Source organism: Dipodomys spectabilis, unplaced genomic scaffold (assembly GCF_019054845.1).
Source record: "Dipodomys spectabilis isolate Male_0828 unplaced genomic scaffold, ASM1905484v1 ptg000125l, whole genome shotgun sequence".
Classification (NCBI taxonomy): Eukaryota; Metazoa; Chordata; class Mammalia; order Rodentia; family Heteromyidae; genus Dipodomys; species Dipodomys spectabilis.
The window spans coordinates 11135140-11157529 of NW_024870802.1; the positions used below are offsets into that span (position 1 = coordinate 11135140).

General features: G+C 47.1%; 1 protein-coding gene across 9 annotated transcripts in view; it reads right to left on the reverse strand.

Annotated features, from left to right (window-relative positions):
• Positions 1-811: 811 nt before the first annotated feature.
• Positions 812-22390, reverse strand: part of Gbf1 (golgi brefeldin A resistant guanine nucleotide exchange factor 1) — a 139015-nt gene continuing 117436 nt past the window's right edge. For 3 of the 9 annotated variants that reach the window (XM_042689224.1, XM_042689227.1, XM_042689223.1), the window contains exons 14-40: positions 21845-22039; positions 21428-21617; positions 19136-19279; positions 18568-18656; positions 16665-16867; positions 16150-16273; positions 15215-15340; positions 14918-15000; positions 13104-13340; positions 12733-12826; positions 11991-12167; positions 11394-11458; positions 11184-11307; positions 10940-11011; positions 10709-10803; positions 10107-10260; positions 6492-6717; positions 5830-5990; positions 5457-5703; positions 5129-5334; positions 3511-3661; positions 3286-3416; positions 2981-3082; positions 2578-2691; positions 2265-2445; positions 2019-2147; positions 812-1663 (exon numbers count right to left, since the gene is read on the reverse strand). In XM_042689224.1, the coding sequence (XP_042545158.1) occupies positions 1383-1663; positions 2019-2147; positions 2265-2445; positions 2578-2691; positions 2981-3082; positions 3286-3416; positions 3511-3661; positions 5129-5334; positions 5457-5703; positions 5830-5990; positions 6492-6717; positions 10107-10260; positions 10709-10803; positions 10940-11011; positions 11184-11307; positions 11394-11458; positions 11991-12167; positions 12733-12826; positions 13104-13340; positions 14918-15000; positions 15215-15340; positions 16150-16273; positions 16665-16867; positions 18568-18656; positions 19136-19279; positions 21428-21617; positions 21845-22039 (4101 nt within the window). In that variant the 3' untranslated portion in view covers positions 812-1382. The remainder of the gene's footprint in view (positions 1664-2018; positions 2148-2264; positions 2446-2577; positions 2692-2980; positions 3083-3285; positions 3417-3510; positions 3662-5128; positions 5335-5456; positions 5704-5829; positions 5991-6491; positions 6718-10106; positions 10261-10708; positions 10804-10939; positions 11012-11183; positions 11308-11393; positions 11459-11990; positions 12168-12732; positions 12827-13103; positions 13341-14917; positions 15001-15214; positions 15341-16149; positions 16274-16664; positions 16868-18567; positions 18657-19135; positions 19280-21427; positions 21618-21844; positions 22040-22390) is intronic. The other 6 variants (XM_042689231.1, XM_042689230.1, XM_042689232.1 and 3 more) reach the window with 3 other exon arrangements.

A 22390-nucleotide genomic window follows, 5' to 3' on the forward strand; every position in this document is an offset into this window, starting at 1 on the left:
TAGGTCCTACTCTCCTCTGTTACAAAGATGCAGGAAACCTGCATTGGGGATGGAACCCATACAGTTATGAATGTTAGACAAGTGCTCTACCACTGAGCTACATCCCCAGCTCCTTAAAGCATTCTGAATTCCACCCCAATGCCTCAACTCTGCCTGCTGGTCCACACTGGGTGCTATATGTATACTCCTACCTGCCTGACTCATGTGCAGGGCATGGAGAAAGTTAGTCATGCATGGGGAAGAATTGTCCCACTGAAGCAGGTACCTAACTTTAGCTATTCAGGAGGCCAAGATCTGGAAGATAGCAGTTTAAAGCCATTTAGAGCCAGCCAGAGCAGAAAAATTTGTGAGTCCATCTCCAAAATAACCATCAAAAAGCTGTGCTGGGGGGCATGCTCAAGTGGCAGAACACCAGTCCAGCAAGCAAGCTCAGCAAGCACAAGGCCATATGACTTCAGCTGTAAGGCAAGATCGTTCTCTACTTCTTTGGCTGTTGTGCTTTTGGCTCTGAGGCCTGCATTACAGAAAGTTTCTGAATTAACTGTACCTGAGCTCTGACTCACTTGCTCTGAGTCAGGGGATAGCTCAGGTGTCTCTTGTGGAACAATTATGGACGTGTCCATGCCCTTCTGATGAGGGTGTACTGCTATGACAATGGTGGATCAGAAACAGTGGAGGAGGAGTCCTGACTCCAGTTTTGTCATCTGGATGGTGGCTGGGCTCCAGACCTTACTTTACTGCTGTTCACCCAACACATCCTGGACATCCCAGTAACAGGAGACATTGACCCACAAACTCAAGAAGGAAAGCAGTGAGATAGGCAATGGTATTGGTACTAAGACATTTATTACATCATAAAAAGTCTATTATTGTTTTCCATATATACATGCTCCTGTGGGCAGTCCCCCTATTCAGCCCCACCCGTCCACCCTCTGTGGTGCCAAGCATTTCTCCAAACTTACCAACTATTTAGTAAAAGAGGAAGAATTGGAGGTGGCAGCCCAGGACAGATGGGAACGAGATGGGAAGAGGGAAACAAAGTGCAGAGTGGTTGGGCTTGGCTCTCAATGCCCGACCCGGCAGGAGGAGCACATGGCAGGCACTACAGGGTTGATACAGCAGTGCCTCCCTGAGCTGCCAGGCTGCAGGCAGAGGCTACAGATGATACCCGAGTGAGTGCTCAGGTTGGACCCTCAGATATGGACAGCAGAGGAGAAAGAGGGCCCAGCAGGGGATAGAAGCGTTCTTTTTTATCCCCCATCCAAATGGTAGCAACAGCAGCTCGGATTGGGCCAGAAGAGTTGGTGACCTCTGGGACAGCTGGAATGGGGCCTGGAATAGCCTGATGGGAAGTACTGGTCCTGATCTCTAAGGGTCCCACTTTAGTTGACTTCAGAGGTGGGTATGGGGTCTGTGGGGCGGGGCGTGGCTAGGAGGGGTACTGGAGACGTTGCTTCAATGAGTGCAGGGTTGAGGATGATGGGCAGAGACATGGGCGGCACACCCACCTGTAGTGGGGAGGCCAAGGGCTGTAGAATTAGTGGGGGCTGGGTCAGAGCGGGAGGCCCTTCTGGGGTAGGACTCGGCCTGCTGGAGCTACAGGCCATTGGTGATCCAGGGGAGCTGCTGTTGGGGGCTCGGGGACCCTCAGGTTTCTCCAAGTCTGTAAAGAAAGTTGCAATTAGACTCTTGTCAGCATACCAAGTCTGTTTCTCCCAATTTCCCTTCCAAGCTAAAATACTGAGTCTCAAAACTCATCTCATGTTCAGCTACCTTAGGTAATAGATCCACCCTTTATCTCCTTCACTCAAACTTTGGTCTGGATTTAGCTAGAATCCATGAATCCTAGCTTACCTTGCTCTGCTATTTCCCATAGAAAGGGTGGGCAAATAGCCAGCCTGGGCTGCTTCCTTCCCAACTCCCTGCTAACACCACCAGCAAACCCAAGTTCCCTAGTCTTCCTCTTAGACCTTCTTCTTCCTGTCCAACCACAAGCAGACCATCAAGGAGAGACTCACTGCAGGGCCCCAGCTCCGAGGGTGTTTCTGGGGGAGGCTGATGGCCATGTGTCCAGGGGTCACCAGCAGCAGGAGTTAGGTGAGCTGGGGCCAGGGGTTTGGGGCTGTGGTGCTCCATGGGCACAGGGTCTGGTTAGACAGAAGGTATAGGTGGCCACTCTTAGTGCTTAGTCCTGGACATGTACCACTTCTTCCACCCCCATAGGACCCAGGGGATTCTTTGGTGGGATTGGCTGGGTACTCTACCTTGAATGACAGTCTGCTTGAAGAGCTCATCACGTAAGTGTGGAAGAAAGCAGTCAATGCGCTCCCATGTGATCTCCCAGAGGGCAGAGGGACCACCTCCTCGTGAGTCTGCACTGTGGAAAATCTCTGCCGTGTCCATCACAAGGAGCATGTTCTTCAGAGACTCAGGGATGGCCTCTGACTGCAGAGGGCAATGGGATAGTGGGAACAGAGCAGAAGCATGAGGGAGACAGCAGCAAAGGGAGAGACAGCAAGTCTCCTGGCAGGCAGGAAAGGAAATGGGCAGGGGGAATCCAGCTAAGGTCAAACATACCAGTAAATCACTGGAGCCTGCGTGCATGTACTTGTCCATGAAGTCTAGGATGGTGAGCCAGAGCGCAGCGAAGGTGGAGAGTGACAGCAGTGGAGACAGGTGCTGCAGGAACACCTGGAGCCACGACAGCCTGTTAGCCACAGGCAGTGTATGAACCGCTACGTCCCTCTCCAGAGTTATGAAGTAAGCCTGCTTCATCTTGCATGGAAATTGCTCTCATCAGAAATTGCTCTGAAATCCAGAGTCCTTCTGAGTCCCTGGGTCTTTCACAGTTTTCTGAGCCAGGGGTCCTGAGTACCTACATTGTGTTTCTGGGTCTCACCCAACCTGGAGGTGTCCTTTTCCCTCTTTGGAAAAGGGCAGGGCTTGGGAGAGTAGGTGTGAGTACAGTGGTGAGCAGTACCTTTGAGAGCAGCGTGGAAGCCCTCATCCGGGTCTCCTCCATCCCACCCACGTCGGCTGGGCTGATGTTCTCTAAGAGCTTGGTCAATAGAGGAAACAGCACCTGGTAGGTAAATAGCAATGTTATTCTAGTTGAGCAGCCTTGCCCCAAGGATAGGCAAGATGGGTAGATGGGGCATGATGCTGGAGATGGGTAGATGGGGCAGAGAGGTGCACCAGGGAAGGTCTCATAAAAGCTGAGGAGACATTAGGGGTTCTTGGGAGGCTGCCTGGCTCTCCCTGCCTTAGGTTTCAAACTTTATCTACCTTGTTAAAACAGGACTCCCATTCTAGGGCATCCAGCTTTTGCAGGTCATGTACCAGCAGTGCTCGCTGCAGATAGGTCAGGGCCTGCATCCGCACCTGGCGCCGGGCATCACAGCACAGGCAAGCAATGCCTGAGAACGAGAACGGGATGGGGATCATCCAGTCATCTGGTCCTGGTGCTCTGACCTTACCTCTGCCATACCCTGCCTCCACCTGCAAGTTTACCCTGTAGTAAAGGGCACCAGCAATGGGCCCAGAGGGTGCGCGAATCGGCTTCGATCTTCTGGCCACCTGTCTCCAAGTGACGCTGCTCTTCTGCCCATGAGCTATAGATAGAGGCGGCCCGCGTGTGCAGGGTGTGCATCAGGTCTAGCAACTGGCATCACAGAAGAGAACAGGATATGAGTGGGGTTAGGCCTGGTGGGTCCCTTGTTCTCCCCCTGTAACTGTCCCTAAGTCATCAAAGGACACCCTCCCCCCTAGTAACAGCACAGTCCACCCCTTTCTCTATTTCCTTTGTTGTGGTGTTTTTTGTTTATTTTTCCAGTCCTGGGGCTTGAACTCAGGGCCTGGGCTCTGTCCCTGAGCTTCTCTGTGCTCAAGGCTCTACCACCTGAGCCACGGCACCACTTCTGGCCTTTTCTGCTTATGTGGTACTGCAGGATCAAACCCAGGGCTTCATGCATGCTAGACAAGCACTCTAGCACCAAGCCACATTTCCAGACTCTTCCCTTTGTCTTAACTTGATAAGCTAGTAGCTCTAGTTCTGGCAATGTTTCTCATAGTCACAAGTTATTCACGGCAGAGGAGATTTTAGGACCAAAATTCAACACAGAATTACAGAAAAAAGGAACTTTCATTTTAAGTCTAAAATAAATCCTTGTTAAAGAAAAAAAAAGTAATTAAATTGGAAAAATTTAGTTAATCTCATCTTAAAAACAAATCAAATTGCCAGGTATCAGTGACTCTTGCCTGTAATCCTATCTACTTAGAAGGCTGAGATCTGAGGATGGTGATTTGCAGCCAGTCTGGACAAAAATGTCCATGAGACTCTTATCTCCAATTAGCCAGCAAAAACTTGAAGTAAAGGTGTGGCTCAAGTGGTTGGGTACTAGCCTTGAGCAAATGAGCCAAGGACACCTGAGTTCAAGCCCCAGCGCTAGCCCTCGCATGCATACACGCACACACAGACCCAAGCAAATTAAATCTCAAGCTCAGAGGCTTTCCTGGGCAATTGTCTGGCCAGAATTAATACTTTTGTTGTTTTCTGAGACAAGGTCTTAACTAGCCTGCCTCAAGCTCACTTATGCAAGGCAGGCTGGTCCTGTCATGATCCTCCCGCTTGAGCCTCCTGAGTGTCAGCATTACAGGTACCACCACACCTGGCTAATACTTTATTTTCATAATTTTTGCAAAGTTCTTACTGAAAGCAAGCAACTCTTTTTCCATTTATTTAGTGATATAAAGTCAACTTATAAGATCAATTTTATATGCCTTGAATAGACACACAAATAACTTTGAAAGGAAAGACACAAAAATGGGGACAAAATTGCCTTTAGTGACAGGAATCCTGTGGTTGGATTAAAATGGAAACTTATTTTTATCAGTTTACCCTTTTTACCTTTTGAATTTTGTACCATGTGCATATATTACCTATTCAAAAATAAATAAACTTTAATTTTAAAATAAACTTAAGCAAGCAAGGATTCATAGGTGATCCTGGATAACGGGGATACTGTGGAGGTAGTCATGGGCCTGGGCAGAACACATGGGCCCTTCCTCTTGGCCCCCCCCAGGCTCCCAGGTGCAGGGGAGGAGAGGAAGTAAAGGGTGCCATACTTACGTCCTGACTGACCTGTAAAGACACCGTATGGTAGCTGGCAGGCACGCCTTCATCTTCATCATCGTCACTGTGCCCACCCCGTGTGGGATGTTGGTTGGAGGTTCGAGGACGACGAAGCATCGAGCCCTCCTTGGACTTTTTCTTGAAGCGGTTTCCTTTGCTGTCATATTTATGACTCTTGCTACGTTTCTCCTGAGATTTGCACCCTGGGCAGAGATGGACCCAGGTCACACTTCCACAGCTAGAAGCAAAGATGTCCAGCCCTTTCTTCCATCCCCACTGTAGTTACAAGGCTCTTCCCCAACTAACCCTTCATCAAGTCACCTACCGCCATTCAGACTGGCCTCCACAAAGACACGCAGAGTCTTGACGCAGAGCTCGAAGTTGTCAGGGGTGATGTGAGCAGCATCACGAACAATGAAGGACAGTGATTCCACACACTTAAGTAGGGACTTAGTGTCATGTGGCCCCAGGTCCAGCCCCACTGTTAGGCTATACTGATTCACCAGGGGTGAAGGGCCTGGCCGACTGGACCCTGGTCCTGGCTTGGAGTTATCAATGTCATCCTTTCCCACCTGTGAAGTACATAGGGTAGAAGCTGGGGAACTAGTCTTGACTCTTATTTGTCCTCTCAGAGAACCAGTAATCTGTCTTACAAGCCCAGGAGGGAAGACTCATCAGCTGCCCATACCCTCACTCACCACAAGCCAACCACTGTTGACCACATCAGCATCTGTGGCTGATCGATGCATCTTGCCAGGCCTGCCATGATCAGTGTAGACCTCTGAGTCAGAAGTGTAGCCTCGGTCTAGGCTCACATCATTCTGATGATAAGACGGTAGCTCGCTATCTGACTGGGCTCCTAAGCCAGGCAGGGAGAAGAACAGAGGCAGGTTAGGGATGGGACACTGGGGCAAAGAAAATTTAGACTCTCAGAAGAAAAGTGCTAAGGCCTGGCCTCCTCTCTCTCTGGCCTGGACTATTTCTGCCCTGTCACCAGAGGACTTCAGCCTAGACAGCTTCTCTTATGACCAAATAGGGCAATAGGCTAATTTGGGCTTCTGATAGCATCTAGTAGCAGCTGTTAGGAAAATCTAGTGGCAGCAAGGGCATAATTTCTGAGAAAATAGTCCACAGGATGGTAGGAAGCCTGGCTTCACGGCCTTCTACATTGCCTACTTGCCTTCATGCTATTTAACCTGTGGATACTAGCCAGCAGGCACTGAAAGATCTGGAAGCAGATGGCAGAAGCCAGGCATATTTAATCTGCTGAATGCAATAACCTGTGTTTTGTTTTCCTGTCCCAGCGCCTGGGCCACAGCTATTTATCTGCCAGTGAGAGTCTCCCTGGGAGAAGGCTTACCAGCATCAGGTGCATCAGTCCTAGCTGTGGCCTGCAGAGCAGCTGGAGGCTTCACACCTGAGCCGATACACTCCAGTAGTGTGAAAAGGGTGGCCCAGTCATCCCCCAAGTGGATGTTAGCTGCATTTGTCTTAAGGAGTTCATGGAGCCCATATGCAACTTGGTGACTAACTCTGGACAGCACGCCAGGCTTCATCAGCAACAAGATGCGCAGGGAGAGCAGCACCTGGGGTAGGGTGGGGAGCAGGAAAGAGGAGAGTGGGCACATAGCTTCCTATGGAAGAAGCTTCCCCATCAGTCTCTTTAGGTCAGCCAGGAGGGTTTGGTTAGAATTCAACTTGAGCTGATGTTGCTAGTCTCTCTCTCACACATGGTGCTGGGGCTTGACCTCAGGGTCTCAAGCTTGCTAGGTGGGCACTCTACCATTGAGCCATGCCTCCAGCCCTTGTCTCTTCTTTTTTCTTCCTAAACATATATATATTATATATGTATATATTTATTTAAAAATTTCATTGTTGTTATAAAGGTGATGCACACAGGGGTTACAGTTACCTAAGTCAGGAAAAGAGTACCTTCCTTTCTGGACAATGTTATCCTTTTTTTTTTGGGGGGGGGGGGTCCGGTCGTGGGGCCTGAACTCTGGGCCTGGGCGCTGTCCCTCAGCTCTTCAGCTCAAGGCTAGAGCTCTACCACTTGAGCCACAGCGCCACTTCCAGCTTTTTGTCTTTTTGCTTATGTGGTGCTGGGGAATCGAACCCAGGGCCTCAGACATGCAAGGCAAGCGCTCTACCACTGAGCCACCTTCCCAGCCCTCCTTCCTTTTTTTTTTTTGGCCAGTCCTGGTGTTTGAGCTCAGGGTCTGGGCTCTGTCCATGAGCTTCTTCTGCTTAAGGCTAGCACTCTACCACTTGAGCCACAGTGCTACTTCTGGCCTTTTCTGTTTATGCAGTACTGAGGAACTGAACCCAGGGCCTCATGCATGCTAGGCAAGCACTCTACAAACTAAGCCACATTCCCAGCTCCACCCCTCCTTTTTGAGAGGGACTGGTGATCCACTAAGGGCTAAGCACTCAGCCACTCATTTTATTTTATTTTTTAATATTTATTTATTTATTGTTGGTTGTGGGGCTTGAACTCTGGGCTTGGGTGCTGTCCCTGTGCTCTTCAGCTCAAGGCAAGTGCTCCACCACTTGAGCTACAGCGCCACTTCCAGTTTTACTAGTGGTTTATTGGAGATGAGAGTCTCACAGACTTTCCTGCCCGGGCTGGCTTTGAACCACAATTCTCAGATCTCAGCCTCCTGTGTAGCTAGGATTATAGGCGTGAGCCACCGGTGCCCAGCTTCAGCACTGGGCTTCATTTTATTTTATACTAAACTGTTTGAATTGATTAGTATCATATGCAATTGTTAGAAATAATACAAAGTACCTTATATACTTTGTCCAACTTATCCCAATAGTAACAATATGCAAAACACAATCAAAATATTGATATTGATACAACTCACAGATACTATATGGATTTCTCTATTCTCTACAATTTTTTTTTTTTTTTTTGTCAGTCATGGGCCTGAACTCTGGGCCTGGGCGCTGTCCCACAGCTCTTCAGCTCAAGGCGAGCGCTCGACCACTTACTTGAGCTACAGCACCACTTCCGGCTTTTTCTGATTATGTGGTGCTAAGGAATTGAACCCAGGGCTTCATGCATGTAAGGCAAGCACTCTACCACTGAGCCACCTTCCCAGCCCCTCTACAATTTTTTTTAAACAACTTTTTTTTTTTTTAATGTTGGTCATGGGGCCTGGGCACTGTCCCTCAGCTCTTCAGCTCAAGGCTAGCGCTCTACCACTCTACAATTTTTATCACCTATATAGCTTTATGAATCCACAAGTCAAGATGCTGAATGGTTCCTATACCACAGGCTGTTTTATGCTGCCCTTTTCTAACTATAGCTTGTTCTTTTTCCTAACCCCTAGCAATATGTCCTCAACATATAAAGTTTTCTGAGTTCACAAATGTCATATGAATGGAATTATGTAGTATATAGTCTTTGAAGACTGGCTTTTCACTCAGTACCTAAGTCACTACATCTAGTCTGTTCCTTGAATATAGTATACTATATACAGCATTCCATAGAATATGTATGTGTACCAAAGTTAGTTTACTTATTGCAAGTCATCTGGACTAATTCCAGTTGGGGCTACATGTTTTGTTGTTGTTTATATTGTCATTTGTGGGACTTGAACTCTGTGTCTGGGTGCTATCCCTGAGCTCTTTAGCTTAAGGCTAAAGCTCTACCACTCTGTTTATTTTTTGTTTTGTTTTTTTTGGGTCCGGTCGTGGGGCCTGAACTCTGGGCCTGGGTGCTGTCCCTCAGCTCAAGGCTAGCACTCTACCACTTGAGCCACAGCGCCACTTCCGGCTTTTTTCTATTTGCTTATGTGGTGCTGAGGAATCGAACCCAGGGTCTCAAGCATGCAAGGCAAGCGCTCTACCACTGAGCCACCTTCCCAGCCCCAGCTCTACCACTCTCAACCATAGCTCTACCTCTAGTTTTTTTTTTTTTTTTTTTTCTTTTTGTTGGTCATGGGGCCTGAACTCTGGGCCTGGGCGCTGTCGTTCAGCTCTTCAGCTCAAGACTAGTGCTCTATGACTTGAGCCACAGCACCACTTCCGGTTTTTTCTGCTTATGTGGTACTAAGGAATCGAACCCAGGGCCTCATGCATGCAAGGCAAGCACTCTACCACTGAACCACCTTCCAGCCCCTCTACCTCTAGTTTTTGAGTGATTAATTTGATATATGAATCTCATGGAGACTTTTCTGCTCAGGCTGGGTTTGAATTGCAATCCTCAGATCTCAGCCTCCTAAGTAGCTAGGATTACAGGAGTGAGCCACTGGTGCCCAGCTGTTACTACATTCTTGTTTGTTTGTTTGTTTTGGCTGGTCACGGGGCCTGAACTCTGGGCCTGGGCACTGTCGTTCAGCTCTTCAGCTCAAGGCTAGTGTTCTATCACTCAAGCCATAGCGCCACTTCTGACTTTTTCTGCTTATGTGGTGCTGAGGAATCGAACCCAGGGCCTCATGCATGCAAGGCAAACACTCTACCACTGAGCCACCTTCCCAGCCCTGTTATTACATTCTTAATTTCAGCTTTCAAAAGTTCATTGTTAACATATAGAAACAGATCTTATATTTTGTAACCTTATTGAACTAATTTAATAGTTTTTTGAACTTTTTAAATAAGTTTTTGTTTGGTTGGTTGTTTTTTGTATTATAGGCAAGAGATCTCATGCTTAGGATTCTAAGCATGAGAACCCCAAACCAGATATAGGCCTGGGGCTACTAAAAGGTAGCAGCAATACAGCCCCACAAAACAGACTGAGAGAGGTACAGGGCATTAGCTTCATGCTTAGGGTCATTCCAGATACCTCTGTTAAAAGACTGTGCCACCCTTGTGGTTGGCCACTAGACTCAGGTTATAGAGCATTATGTATAGTGTACGCGCACACACACACACACACACACACACACACGCATACATAGATGGAGTCTGTCTTAGATCATATCCATAATGAACAGCAGCCTGCCCACCTTCCCAGATACACTCTGCTTACCTGACCACTGATCTCTTCTCTACGGAGTAGCCGGATGGCTAGGCGCAGCAGCCCTACCACTGCTCGCTCCACAAGGAAACAGAAATCTTGTGCCTGGACACAGAGGTGGTATAAATGGTCTCGAACAGTCTGCCATACACATCCCACTCGGTCCCTTAGAGAAAACAGGAATAAGGATAATCTCAGTGGAGGCCACTGGGCAATTTGTCTCTTATTCCTTTCCTGGTTTATTAGAATCATACCCTAAGCAGACAGGAGTAGAGATCAAACTTTTCCCTTATTGCCTATGGTTTTGTATATTTCAGGCCCCAAAGCCTGGTATAGAGTCTGCCTAAAGACTTTTTTTTTGTCAGTTGTGGGGCTTGAACTGGCCCTGGGCACTGTCGCTGAGCTCTTCAGCTCAAGGCTAGTGCTCTACCACTTGAGTCACAGCGCCAACTTTTGTTTTTTTGTGGTTAATTGGAGATAAGAGTCTCAGACTTTCCTGAGCAGGCTGGCTTTGAACTGTGATCCTCAGATCTCAGCTTCCTGAGCAGCTAGGATTACAGGCGTGAGCCACTAGCACCCAGCTTGCCTAAAGATCTTCACCTGCCTTATCCTACCTGTTCTCCAATACAATCCGTAGCAGCATCTCAAGACAAAAAGCGGCGTCTTCCTCATCATATGTTTCTTCATCTGGTGTCACTGAGACTAGAGCCTGGAGGGGAACAGCAGTAGGAAAGAAGTCATGGAGGAGAGGCCAGCCACTGGCTCTGCCTCAAAAGAAATAGAGGTACTAACTACTACCCCTCCCAGACACAGGCAGCTCTCCATCTCTTCCCTTCCTCTGGTACCTTCATGAGCTCCTGCAGGGACTCCAGCTGGAGGAACTTGCTCTCTGTGATCATCTTTTCTGGGTCACATTGCTAGAGAGGGCATAAGAAAAAGAGGGTCTGTGACAAAGACTGAAGGAAGAGAGCCAGGGAGACAGGGCAGAATCCTCCTGGTTAGAAGTCCTACATGATTCTATTCTTTACCTACAAGCTACATCTTTCTAATAGGTAGGGGTTTAGGTTCTTGCCAGGGGTGGGTAGTTACCTTGATACAGTCCAAGGCCATTTTCTTAGCCTCTTGGTTCTCAGTGGATGGGCCCCGTACACTAGACTGCTCAGGGCCACTCAACGTTAGCCAGCTCACAAAGCTCAGTACTGTTGACTCTCCTCTGTAGGAAGAGGGTACATGGTGATCCCCAAAGTTCTGGCCCTCCCTATATAAGATCCTTAGCTTCTGCTTTTGGTCTTTACGTACCGGTTTGATGGTGTTTCTTCTCGCTGTAGAGAGATCTTGCCATTGGGATCCACAAAATCTTCTACCTAGCATAATAGGACAAGAAATGATTTCTTTCCCCAAATCCTTTGCATTTCTGTTCGCTCAAGCAAATTTTTCTAGATTTCTTCCTGTAGCCCTCTGTCCCTGAACTATTTTTCAGGGTAATATAAGTAGTAATGACTCCTACCAGCCTTTCTTTATAACTATCTTCAAGATCTGTGGCATTTGGGCTGGGAAGGTGGCTCAGAGGTAGAGTGCTTGCCTTGCATGCATGAGGCCCTGGGTTCAGTTCCTTAAGTACCACATAAGCAGGAAAAGCTGGAAGTGGCGCTGTGGCTCAAGAGGCGCTAGCCTTGAGCTGAAGAACTGAGGGACAGCGCCCAGGCCCAGAGTTCAGGCCCCATGACTGGACCCAAAAAAAAAAAAAAAAAAAGATTTGTGGCATTAATTTGAGCTATTCCTAGTGATCTTTGGCAGGCATCAGGCTCAGTGCTCCTCTCGGCCAATTCTATGTCTAGATGCACAAAATGCTAGGACTCTTGCTTTGTTATTGTTGATTAATCTACCAAAAATTACCTCCACCATTGCCTTGGGCAGCAGCTGGGCTCGGAAGAGCTGCAGCATGGCTTCCATGATATTCTTCCAGCCCTCCCGCAGGATGTCACCATGACGATGGGCCAAATGGAATACTGTCTTGGCTGCAATGTGGGCTTTAGGGTTGCTTCCAAATACACTGGGTAAGTTCTCAATAGACTGGAAAAGAGAATGAGAAGAGGCTTCAGGTAGTATCAGGAAGAAAACTCTCAGGTCTCTTTCTGCCTGTGGTTCCCTGAGAATCCTTCTGCTGGCTTTGCTTTTTTTTTTTCTTTTGGTCAGTCATGGGTCTTGAATTCTGGGCCTGGGCTCTGTCCCTGAGCTCTTCAGCTCAAGGCAAGTGCTCTATCACTTAAGCCACAGAGCCACTTCCAGTTTTCTGGTAGTTAGTTGGAGATGAGAGTCTTATGGACTTTCCTGCCCAGGATGACTTTGAACCGTAGTCCTCAGATCTCAGTCTCCTGAGTATCTAGGATTACAGGCGTGAACCACCAGCGCCTAGCCTGGCTTTGCTTTTAATCCTCCATAATACTGATGGTCTTCCCCACTCCATCTTTTCTTCCATCCCAGTACATGAAGTGATTGTTCTCTTTCCAGAGTGTGCACGACTACAATGGCCTAAACCCTGGTGTAGCTAAGAAGCTAGGTACAGATACGGATAGGTCCACTGCTAAAGGAGAGGTCCTCCTTTGGAACTCTAAGTAAAGTTCCTGCCCGAACTCACCTCACTGCTGAGAGCTGTGAATTTGCACAGAGAGATGATGAGATTGTCAAACACATCGCTGAGGCCATAGTGGGCGGAGATCATGGCACACTTCCTGTAATGTCACCCCCATCCCCAAAACAGAGTCACTGGAAGGTCAATAACCCTTCCAAGTCCCTGTGGAGGTTTACATGGGGTTCTACCCCAATCAGTCCCAGGAAGAAACCTTTCACACTAGTCTTTAAGACAGATTTCCCCTAAGCTATAGTGTCCCTCTACAAACTCAGGAAGAACCCCATTCTCAGGAAAGGAAGAGTAAAAGTTACAAGAGGTAACCATGTTAGCTTTTGAGAGATAGGAGGAGATAAAGGCCAAAACCAAAGCTGACCTACCTGAAGCCTGAGATGGCTTTCTGGATGATTGTCTCTTCAAGGCTTTTGTCAAAGACATAAGAAAGAGCAGCAATAGTGGGGCCCCAAGTCATAGTGAAGAGGTCGAGATCATAGCTGCCAGGAGGCACTCGGAGGAATATTCCCTCAGGGGTGGCACCACGATGAAGAATCACATTCCACACATAGTTCTCACGAACTAAGCCAGTCTGTTCCTCGGGCATCACAATTTCCTCATTCCTGTTAAGAGATAAGGAAAGGAATAGGTGAATCTGGGTGATTCCAAACTAGGACAAGGGCCTTTGTGAATACAGCCATCTTCCGTCAACATGAGGTAATCAAAACTGCAGCTCAGTAATCTGTTTCCTACCCCGGGAGGAAGAAGGGAAAGGAAGTGTCCTATAGTCTTCAAATTCTGTCTTTAAGTAGGGCCTTCAGTTCTGTAATAAGACTTCATATTCTTCTGGCTATTGAAAGGATTAAATAATTTCTTCTTTTTCTAATTTATAATAAAGAACTAAGTGTCTTATCTCTGACCTAAGCCTCACTCTTTAGTGCCCATTTTAACTTCTATACCAGCTACAGAATGCAGCCACAGTATCCAGTTACTTTAGGTTCAGGAAATGAGACAATGATACCTCACTTAAGGGTAGCAGTTTGTGCTAGGGATCTAGCTCAATGACAGAGCACATTTTATTTTACTTTTTTTGTCGTGGGGCTTGAACTCTGGGCTTGGGCGCTGTCCTTGTGCTCTTCAGCTCAAGGCGAGTGCTCTACCGCTTGAGCCACAGCACCACTTCCGGTTTTCTAGCGGTTTATTGGAGATGAGTCTCACGAACTTTCCTGCCTGGGCTGGCTTTGAACCACAATCCTCAGATCTTAGCCTCCTGAGTAGCTAGGATACAGGCGTGAGCCACCGGTGCCCGGCTCAGAGCACATTTTAACTGTATTTTTTTTTTTTTTTGTCGGTTGTGGGGCTTGGACTCTGGGCCTGGGCGCTGTCCCTCAGCTCTTCAGCTCAAGGCAAGCGCTCTACCACTTGAGCTACAGCGCCACTTCCGGTTTTCTGGTGGTTTATTGGAGATAGGAGTCTCACGGTCTCTCCTGCCCGGGATGGCTTTGAACCTCGATCCTCAGATCTCAGCCTCCTGAGCAGCTAGGATTACAGGCGTGAGCCACCAGCGCCTGGCTTGTATTTTTTTTTTTTTGTCTTTTATTTTTTGGTACTGGGGATCGAACCCAGGATGTTGCACTTGCTAGGTAAGCGCTTTGCCACTGAGCTACATCCCAGCCCTCAGAGCACATTTTAATTAGCATGTGTGGTGCTTTGGGTTGAGTCCTCAGGGAGGAAAAAAAAGTGGCAGTTTATATAAATTTAGCCTGGCTTAAAGTAACAGAACTCCAAAATTGTCCAAGCTTCTCTAAAGAAAAATACAAGTTGTTGGAGTGGGTTGCTCCTAAATCCTGAGATTAAATATAAATGACTGACGTGATTCTGAGAAAGCAAGCAATGTGTCTCTCCTTAATGGAGATGCTACACTTTTCTCTTTCTTTCTTTCTTTTCTTTCTTCCTTCCTTTCTTTCTGTTTTTTCTTTCTTTTTCTTTGTTGTTGGTCATGGGGCCTGAACTCTGGGCCTGGGCACTGTCCCTCAGCTCTTCAGCTCAAGGCTAGTGTTCTACCACTTGAGCCACAGCACCATTTCCGGTTTTTTCTGTTTATGTGGTGCTAAGGAACCCAGGGCCTCATGCATGCAAGGCAAGCACTCTACCACTGAGCCATCTTCTCAGCCCCACATTTTTCTTTATACATACTCACTTAATGGCATGGTACATGTCCTCCAGGATGTCTTGTTCAAAATCCTTGCCTCCATTCACACCTTTTAGGTTTTTTCGAAACTCCTAGAGACAGACCAGTAAGTTTTTCCTGCTTTGTATCAATGTTGAAGCCCCACCCAATGAAAAAATTAAGTGAAATAACCCACCTACCTCTTCAACCCAGTTCTTCCCCGATCCCCAGAACTCTGTCCACTGTGCCCAGGGGAAACCCCATGCCCTTCTGGCTATCTCCAAAGCTGCACTTATCTTCTCTGCATTGGTTGGGACCCAGGCTTACCTCTAGCGTCATGGGTGCATTTTGTTTGCGAACATTGTGGTTGTGCTGGTCAGTGTTCAGCATGATGACAGCATAGGCCAGGGCAAAGCAAGCATCGCTATTGGCAAATGGGGAGCCATTACAATTCTGAAAAAGCAAAGAGCCCACCTGAGTCAATGCCCTGTTTTGGCCAATGAAACCCTCACTATCAATCCCCTGGTCAGTGCTGGCACAGAGAGGAGGTATTACCTAGAAAGTGGGCAAGCTCTTGCCAATTTCTTTGCTTTTTCTTTTTTTGCCAGTCTTGTGATTTAAACTCAGAGCCTGGGCATTTTCCTTCAGCCAGTCCTGGGGCTTGAACTCAGGGCCTGGGCTCTGTCCCTGAGCCTCTCTATGCTCAAGGCTAACACTCTACTACTTGAGCCACAGAACCACTTCTGGCCTTTTCTGTTTATGTGGTACTGAGGAATCAAACCTGGGGCTTCATGCATGCTAGGTAAGCACTCTACCACTAAGCCAACATTCCCAGTCCCTCAGCTGCTTTTGCTCAAGGCTAGCACTCTACTACTTGAGCCACAGAGCCACTTCTGGCTTTTTCTATTCATGTGGTACTGAGGAATTAAACCCAGGGCTTCATGCATGCTAGGTAAGCACTATACCACTAAGCCATATTCCCAGCTCAGCTTTTGGCTATTTGAGACATTTCCACGACTTCTCCATGAAAAGCTCATTTTTTGCTTTTGTTTTAAGTTTTAGCAAGCATTTATTTTAGTATGACTGAGTTATAGGGAGAAATGAAGAAGAGAGAAACACTTCCTGGAGAGCTTGTACAGGAGATGGGAGTTAAAGGCTCCTCTTAGCCTTCTTTAGAGACAGCATGAGTGTTTTGATTGGGGCCCACAGAAGTCCTCAAGCTGATCTAAGGGGCTCTGCTCCTGCAACTCAGACTCACTCACCCTCCAATGTTCAGTGAATGCCTCCAGCAACCTGTGGATGACTGGTGCCTCCCCAGGCAAACGGAAGGCTTCTAGGTAGAGGCGGAGAGCTTCATCGAGCCGCAGACCCTGAAAGCTGAAGGTGCTAAAGGGAAAAAAAAGCAGAACGAAGAAGCTGGAGATAGAAAAGCTACACAGGTTGGGCTGTTAGCTCAGTCCAGAACCCTACCCCGCCCTCACTTGCAATGTTCTCCATGTAAATGGAAGGCTTCCAAAGGTGTCTTACTGGAGTCCCTTTCAAGTACAACAGATAGAACTGATGGGAAGAAGCAGAATGCGTGACCTGGTCATCATTAGGTCATCAGATATACTCTGAAGGGATGCCATGTTCCCCAGACTTTTATTTTCTCCCTTTGCTTCTCCTTCCCTTTCTTTCTGTAAGACTGGAGATCAAACCCAGGGTGTCATGTATGCTAGAAAAACATTCCACTACTAAGGTACACAATTATTCCTGACATTTCTTATAATTTCCTTACCTCACAAAACTCTCCAACAGGTCAATGTTTTTTCGATCACTCACAAACTCTCCAATCATTTTCTTGTCCAGCCGAGGGTTCTCTCTGAGCCATTGGGCTACCTCTGTGTTATCCATTGGGATGGTGAGGAGGCCCTTCTCCTGTAGAAACTGTATCCCCTTCTTTGGTTTCTGGTTGAACTGCTCTGTACCAGTTATTAGCAGCTGGAGAAGAAAAACTAGAGGTGTCAGAAGCCACTCTGCCTCTAAATCAAACAAGGTTAGGCAGACTCTACTAAAGCCCCCAGCTTGTTACCTAATGAGCCCATAGGACATGGCTCATAGTGATTCTACAAGTAAGAATGGATCATACTGGCTCCAGTTTTCTCTCATCTCTTTTTTTCATTAGAAGTATCAGAGGAGCTCCTTGCCATTCTTTTTTTTGTCGGTCGTGGGGCTTGAACTCTGGGCCTGGGCGCTGTCCCTCAGCTCTTCAGCTCAAGGCGAGTGCTCTACCACTTGAGCTATAGCGCCACTTCCGGTTTTCTGGTGGTTTATTGGAGATAGGAGTCTCACGGTCTCTCCTGCCCGGGCTGGCTTTGAACCGCGATCCTCAGATCTCAGCCTCCTGAGTAGCTAGGATTACAGGCGTGAGCCACCAGCGCCCGGCTCTCCTTGCCATTCTTTTGGTGTGTTCAAAATGCAAGGACAACCTCCTTCTCTAATTTGGGGAACAGAAAATATGAGAAGAGGGCTGGGAAGGTGGCTCAGTGGTAGAGCGCTTGCCTTGCATGCATGAGGCCTAGTTCGATTCCTCAGCACCACATAAGCAGAAAATAAAAAAGCTGGAAGTGATGCTATGGCTCAAGTGGTAGAGCGCTAGCCTTGAGCTGAAGAGCTGAGGGACAGCGCCCAGGCCCAGAGTTCAGGCCCCACTTCCGGACCAAAAAAAACAAACAAACAAAAGAAAATATGAGAAGAGACTAGAGTTTTCTTCAGGTTATATTCATCCTTATTCCCCTCCACATGTATGGATGTATGTATCTGCATACACACGTGCGTATGAATGTATATATATATATTGGGGAGGGGAGCTGGTCCCGGGGCTTGAACTCAGGGACTGAGTTTTTTTTAGTCAAGTCTAGTGCTCTATGACTTGAGCTACAGCTCCATTTCTGGCTTTTCTGGTGGTTAATTAGAGACAAGAGTCTCATGGACTTTCCTGCTTGGGCTGGCTTCAAACCATGATCCTCAGTCTTCTGAGTAGTTAGGATCACAGGCATGAGCCACTGACACAGGGCTCATTCCTTAGTTATAGTTTAGCTTAGATTCTTCTTTGCTTTTTTGTTTATTTGTTCATTTGTGGGACTTGAAATCAGGGCCTGGGTGCTGTCTCTAAGTCTTTCTTTCAAGGCTCTACCACAGTGCCACTTCCTTTTTTCTGGTGGTTAATTGGAAGTAAGAGCCTCACAGATTTTCCGGCCTGGGCTGGCTTTGAACTGCAATCCTCAGACCTCAGAGTAGCTAGGATTATAGGTGTGAGCCACCTGGGCTCACACCCCCAAAAAAAAAAAAAAAAGCTTGTAAAGGGCTGGGAAGGTGGCTCAGTGGTAGAGCGCTTGCCTTGCATGCATGAGGCCCTGGATTCGATTCCTCAGCACCACATAAGCAGAAAAAAAAAAGCTAGAAGTGGCACTGTGGCTCAAGTGGTAGAGCTCTAGCCTTGAGGTGAAGAGCTGAGGGACAGTGCCCAGGCCCAGGGTTCAGGCCCATGACTGGACCACCCCCCCCCCCAAAAAAAAAAAAAAAAAGCTTGTAAAATCTCCCTGATCCTCATCCTTTGGGACAGAAACCTTACAAAGGACACTAGATAGAAGTGGGCAAAGTCTGAACTCTAAGGAATATATGTATGTATACATCTATACCTTCTTTTTGTTTTTAATTTCAATTAGTTCCCGTGGATCTGGCAGAAGAGAAGAAAATCGAGGTGGTTTCCGGGTAAATTTTTTGTCAGCTAGAAATGAGAAGAAGAGAGGGGAACATCCATAAGAGTGATTTTACCAGGACTTCTGGAAGGTCACTAATACATTCTCTAATGTTAATTTGCTTTCTTAGATCTGTCCATCCATCCATCCATCCATCCATCCATCCATCCATCCATCCATCCATCCATCCATCCATCATCCCAGGGTTTTAAACTCAGAACTTTGTGTTTGGTAGATAGGTGCTCTATTACTTGAGCTATAACTCCAGCCCAATACTCTCCAGTGAAAAGGATGAACCCTAGAAATTGTCTTGTCCTCACGAGTCTCCTACACACTGGAATTCTTACTTCTGGAACTAAGTATTTTGTTTCTTCTCTGGGTGAAACCCAGGTGAGCTGCCAAGTTTCACTCAGGTATGACCCTAGGTTGTTGCTATGCTCCCCGCTCTCTGTTTCCTACCAGGACCTGTAGTAGAGGGAATTTAAGGTCATGGAAACCGGATACTCACGCCCAGAATCACCAGCTTCCTCTAGATCACTGCCTCCTAGCTTCCCATGTTCAGCTGGTAGTCTCCCTCCTGCTGACAGATGCAGGCCTGGGACATCTGGGGCCAGGCTTATGGATTTCCCATCACTGGGAGCTCTCTCAACTACTATGAAAAAAATACATGGGAAGACTTGTAAGTAGAAGTCAAGCAAAGCTACATGGGTTAAGTCTCAAGCTAAAAGCTAAATGTTCCATACAGGGGACCAGCCATGGCAGGACAAATTAAATAGTATGAGCCAAATATTAGATTGTATAACAAGAGATTATCTAATTTTCCCTGAACTTCTGTAACTTAATCACAAAGGAGAAACAGAAGATTATAATTAAAAGTGAAGGAAGATACTGGAGATAGGAAAAGGAAGGGCCTGGAGCTTATAGGCACAGAAGTCCTATAGCTTCTTATCTCTTTCTCTTGCTACAAAGAAATAATTATTCTGTAAAAATCCCAAAGTGGGGCTGGGGGCTGGGGGCTGATGCCTGTAATCCTAGCTACTCAGGAGGCTGAGATCTGAGGATCACAGTTCAAAGCCAGCCCAGGCAGGAAAGTCCGAGAAACTCTAATCTCCAATAAACAACCAGAAAACAAAGTGCAGCTGTGGCTCCAGTGGTAGAGCGCTAGCCTTGAGCTGACAGTGTCCAGGCCCAGAGTTCAAGCCCCACAACCAACAAAAAACAAAACAAAGACCAAAGTGGGGAGAAGAAAGAGAAAGTCTATGAGTTCTGCTAATTTGCCTGACTGGCTGTGACTCAATTCTGGAAACAGAATTTAGAATATATTAGAAATATATTAGACACATATAAGAAATTAGAATATATATATAAGGATGGGAAAAATGACTCAGCAAGGAGAATGGATAAACACAGAATTTTGAGAACATCAAAAAGAAATGGCTGGGGGGCTGGGAAGGTGGCTCAGTGGTAGAGCGCTTGCCTTGCATGCATGAGGCCCTGGGTTCGATTCCTCAGCACTACATAAGCAGAAAAATAAAGCCAGAAGTGGTGCTGTGGCTCAAGTGGTAGAGCATTAGCCTTGAGGTGAAGAACTGAGGGACAGTGCCCAGGCCCAGAGTTCAGGCCCACGACTGGACCCCCCCAAAAAAAAATTTAAAAAAAAAAAAAAAAAAGAAAGAAATGGTTGGGCACTTGGTGGCTCACACCTGTAATCCTAGCTACTCAGGAGGCTGAGATCTGAGGATCCAGATTCAAAGCCAACCTGAGCAGGAAAAGTCCGTGAGATTCTTATCTTCAATTAACCACCAGAAAACCAGAAATGTCCCTATGGCTCAAGTGGTAGAGCACTAGCCTTGAGTTAAAGAGCTCAGGGAGGGCTGGGAAGGTGGCTCAGTGGTAGAGCACTTGCCTTGTATACATGAGGCCCTGGGTTCAATTCCTCAGCACCACATAAGCAGGAAAAAAAAAAAGCCGGAAGTGGCGCTGTGGCTCAAGTGGTAGAGCACTAGCCTTGAGGTGAAAAGCTGAGGGACAGCGCCCAGGCCCAGAGTTCAGGGCCACGACTGGACTCAAAAAAAAAAAAAAAAAAAAGTGCTCAGAGCCGGCACCCAGGCCCAGAGTTCAAGCACAAAGAAAAAAAAAAGAAAACAGGAATAGGGAAAATGGGCCCTTGTCAGCACAAAAATTCCAAGGAAGAACTGGTAGAGTACTTGCCTAGTGTGCATGAAGCCCTGGGTTCCATTCCTCAGTACCATATACACTGAAAAAGCCAGAAGTGGTACTGTGGCTCAAGTGGTAGAGCGCTAGCCTTAAGCACAGAGAGGCTCAAGGACAGTGCCCAAACCCTGAGTTCAAGTCTCAGGACTGGCAAAAAAAAAAAAAGAAAAGAAATGAGAGAGAGTAGGGAAAAAAACAAGAGAAGCTGGGCACTGGTGGCTCATGTCTGTAATCCTAGCTACTCAGGAGGCTGAGATCTGAGGATCATGGTTCAATGCCATCCCAGGCAAGAAAGTCCATGAGATTCCAATTAAACACCAGAAAACTGGAAGTGGTACTGTGGCTCAAGTGGTAGAGCGCTTGCCTTGAGCTGAAGAGCTCAAGGACAGTACCCAGGCCCAGAATTAAAGTCCCATAACTGACACAAAAAAAGAAAAGAAAAAAGAGAGAGAGAAAGGAGCAAAAGGGAAGAAGGGAAGACAGGAGGGAGGGAGGGAGAGAAGAAGGAAGGAAGGAAGGAAGGAAGGAAGGAAGGAAGGAAGGAAGGAAGGAAGGAAGGAAGGAAGGAAAAAGAAATGCCTCTTACTGTCTACAGCTTCTCGGGTGCCATCTACTGCTTCATAGCTGGTTCTGGCTGTCTCTTTTTTTTCTTGCTGGGTGAGGTTGTTGAGGACTTTGGCTTGACAGTGGGCCTCAGTGCTGTCAATCACTGTCAACAGGGCATCAAGAGATAGTAGGTGTGTTGTATAGAGTTGACCAGACACAGGGAAGGCATTCTGGAAAATAAACATATCCATCAGATTTGAGGTTAAGAGAATACTTTAGTTGATCACCCAAAAAAGAAAAATAAAATTGTCTCCTCAATTGCCCTTATGAAGTGCCTTTCTTCTTCCTGTTTCCCATCTCTGAGTATTCTCCTCCCTGAATGTAGCATCTTCACTACCATCAGGGAGGCTTCTTTAAAAAGAGCCTTCTTTCTAGAGGCCAATAATAGGCTCAGCACCTTGGACAGCAGCTTAGTGAGGTCCTCAAAGAGGTTGGAACAGTAGTAGTCACAATCATAGTTGATGTAAAGTTCTGTGACAAAGCTGGGGATGCGCCAGAGCTGCACAATGGCCTCCAGTGCCATCTCCTTCATCTCATAAGGCATCTTGGGATTTTCCACAGTGATGATCTCCATGAGTTTTTTGATGTACATCTGGCGATCACCAGTAGAAGAGAAAATTGGACAGGAAAAATATTAACAGGAGGCAGAAACCCAGACAGAAGTCATACATTAAGATATACTTACAGGTGCAAACATATCCTGGTGTATATATATCCCCCCTACTCATCTCCATATCAGGGTATAAAACCTGGCCCTTTTCCTTATTCCTAATTCAAAAGAAGTTGTTGCTTTCTGTGTTCTCTATGTGAACCCAGCTTAGTTCTTTCTTTTTGTTTTTTTTTTTTTTGGTCGGTTGTGGGGCCTGAACTCTGGGCCTGGGCACCGTCCCTCAGACTTTCAGACCTTCAGCTCAAGGCTAGTGCTCTGCCACTTGAGCCATAG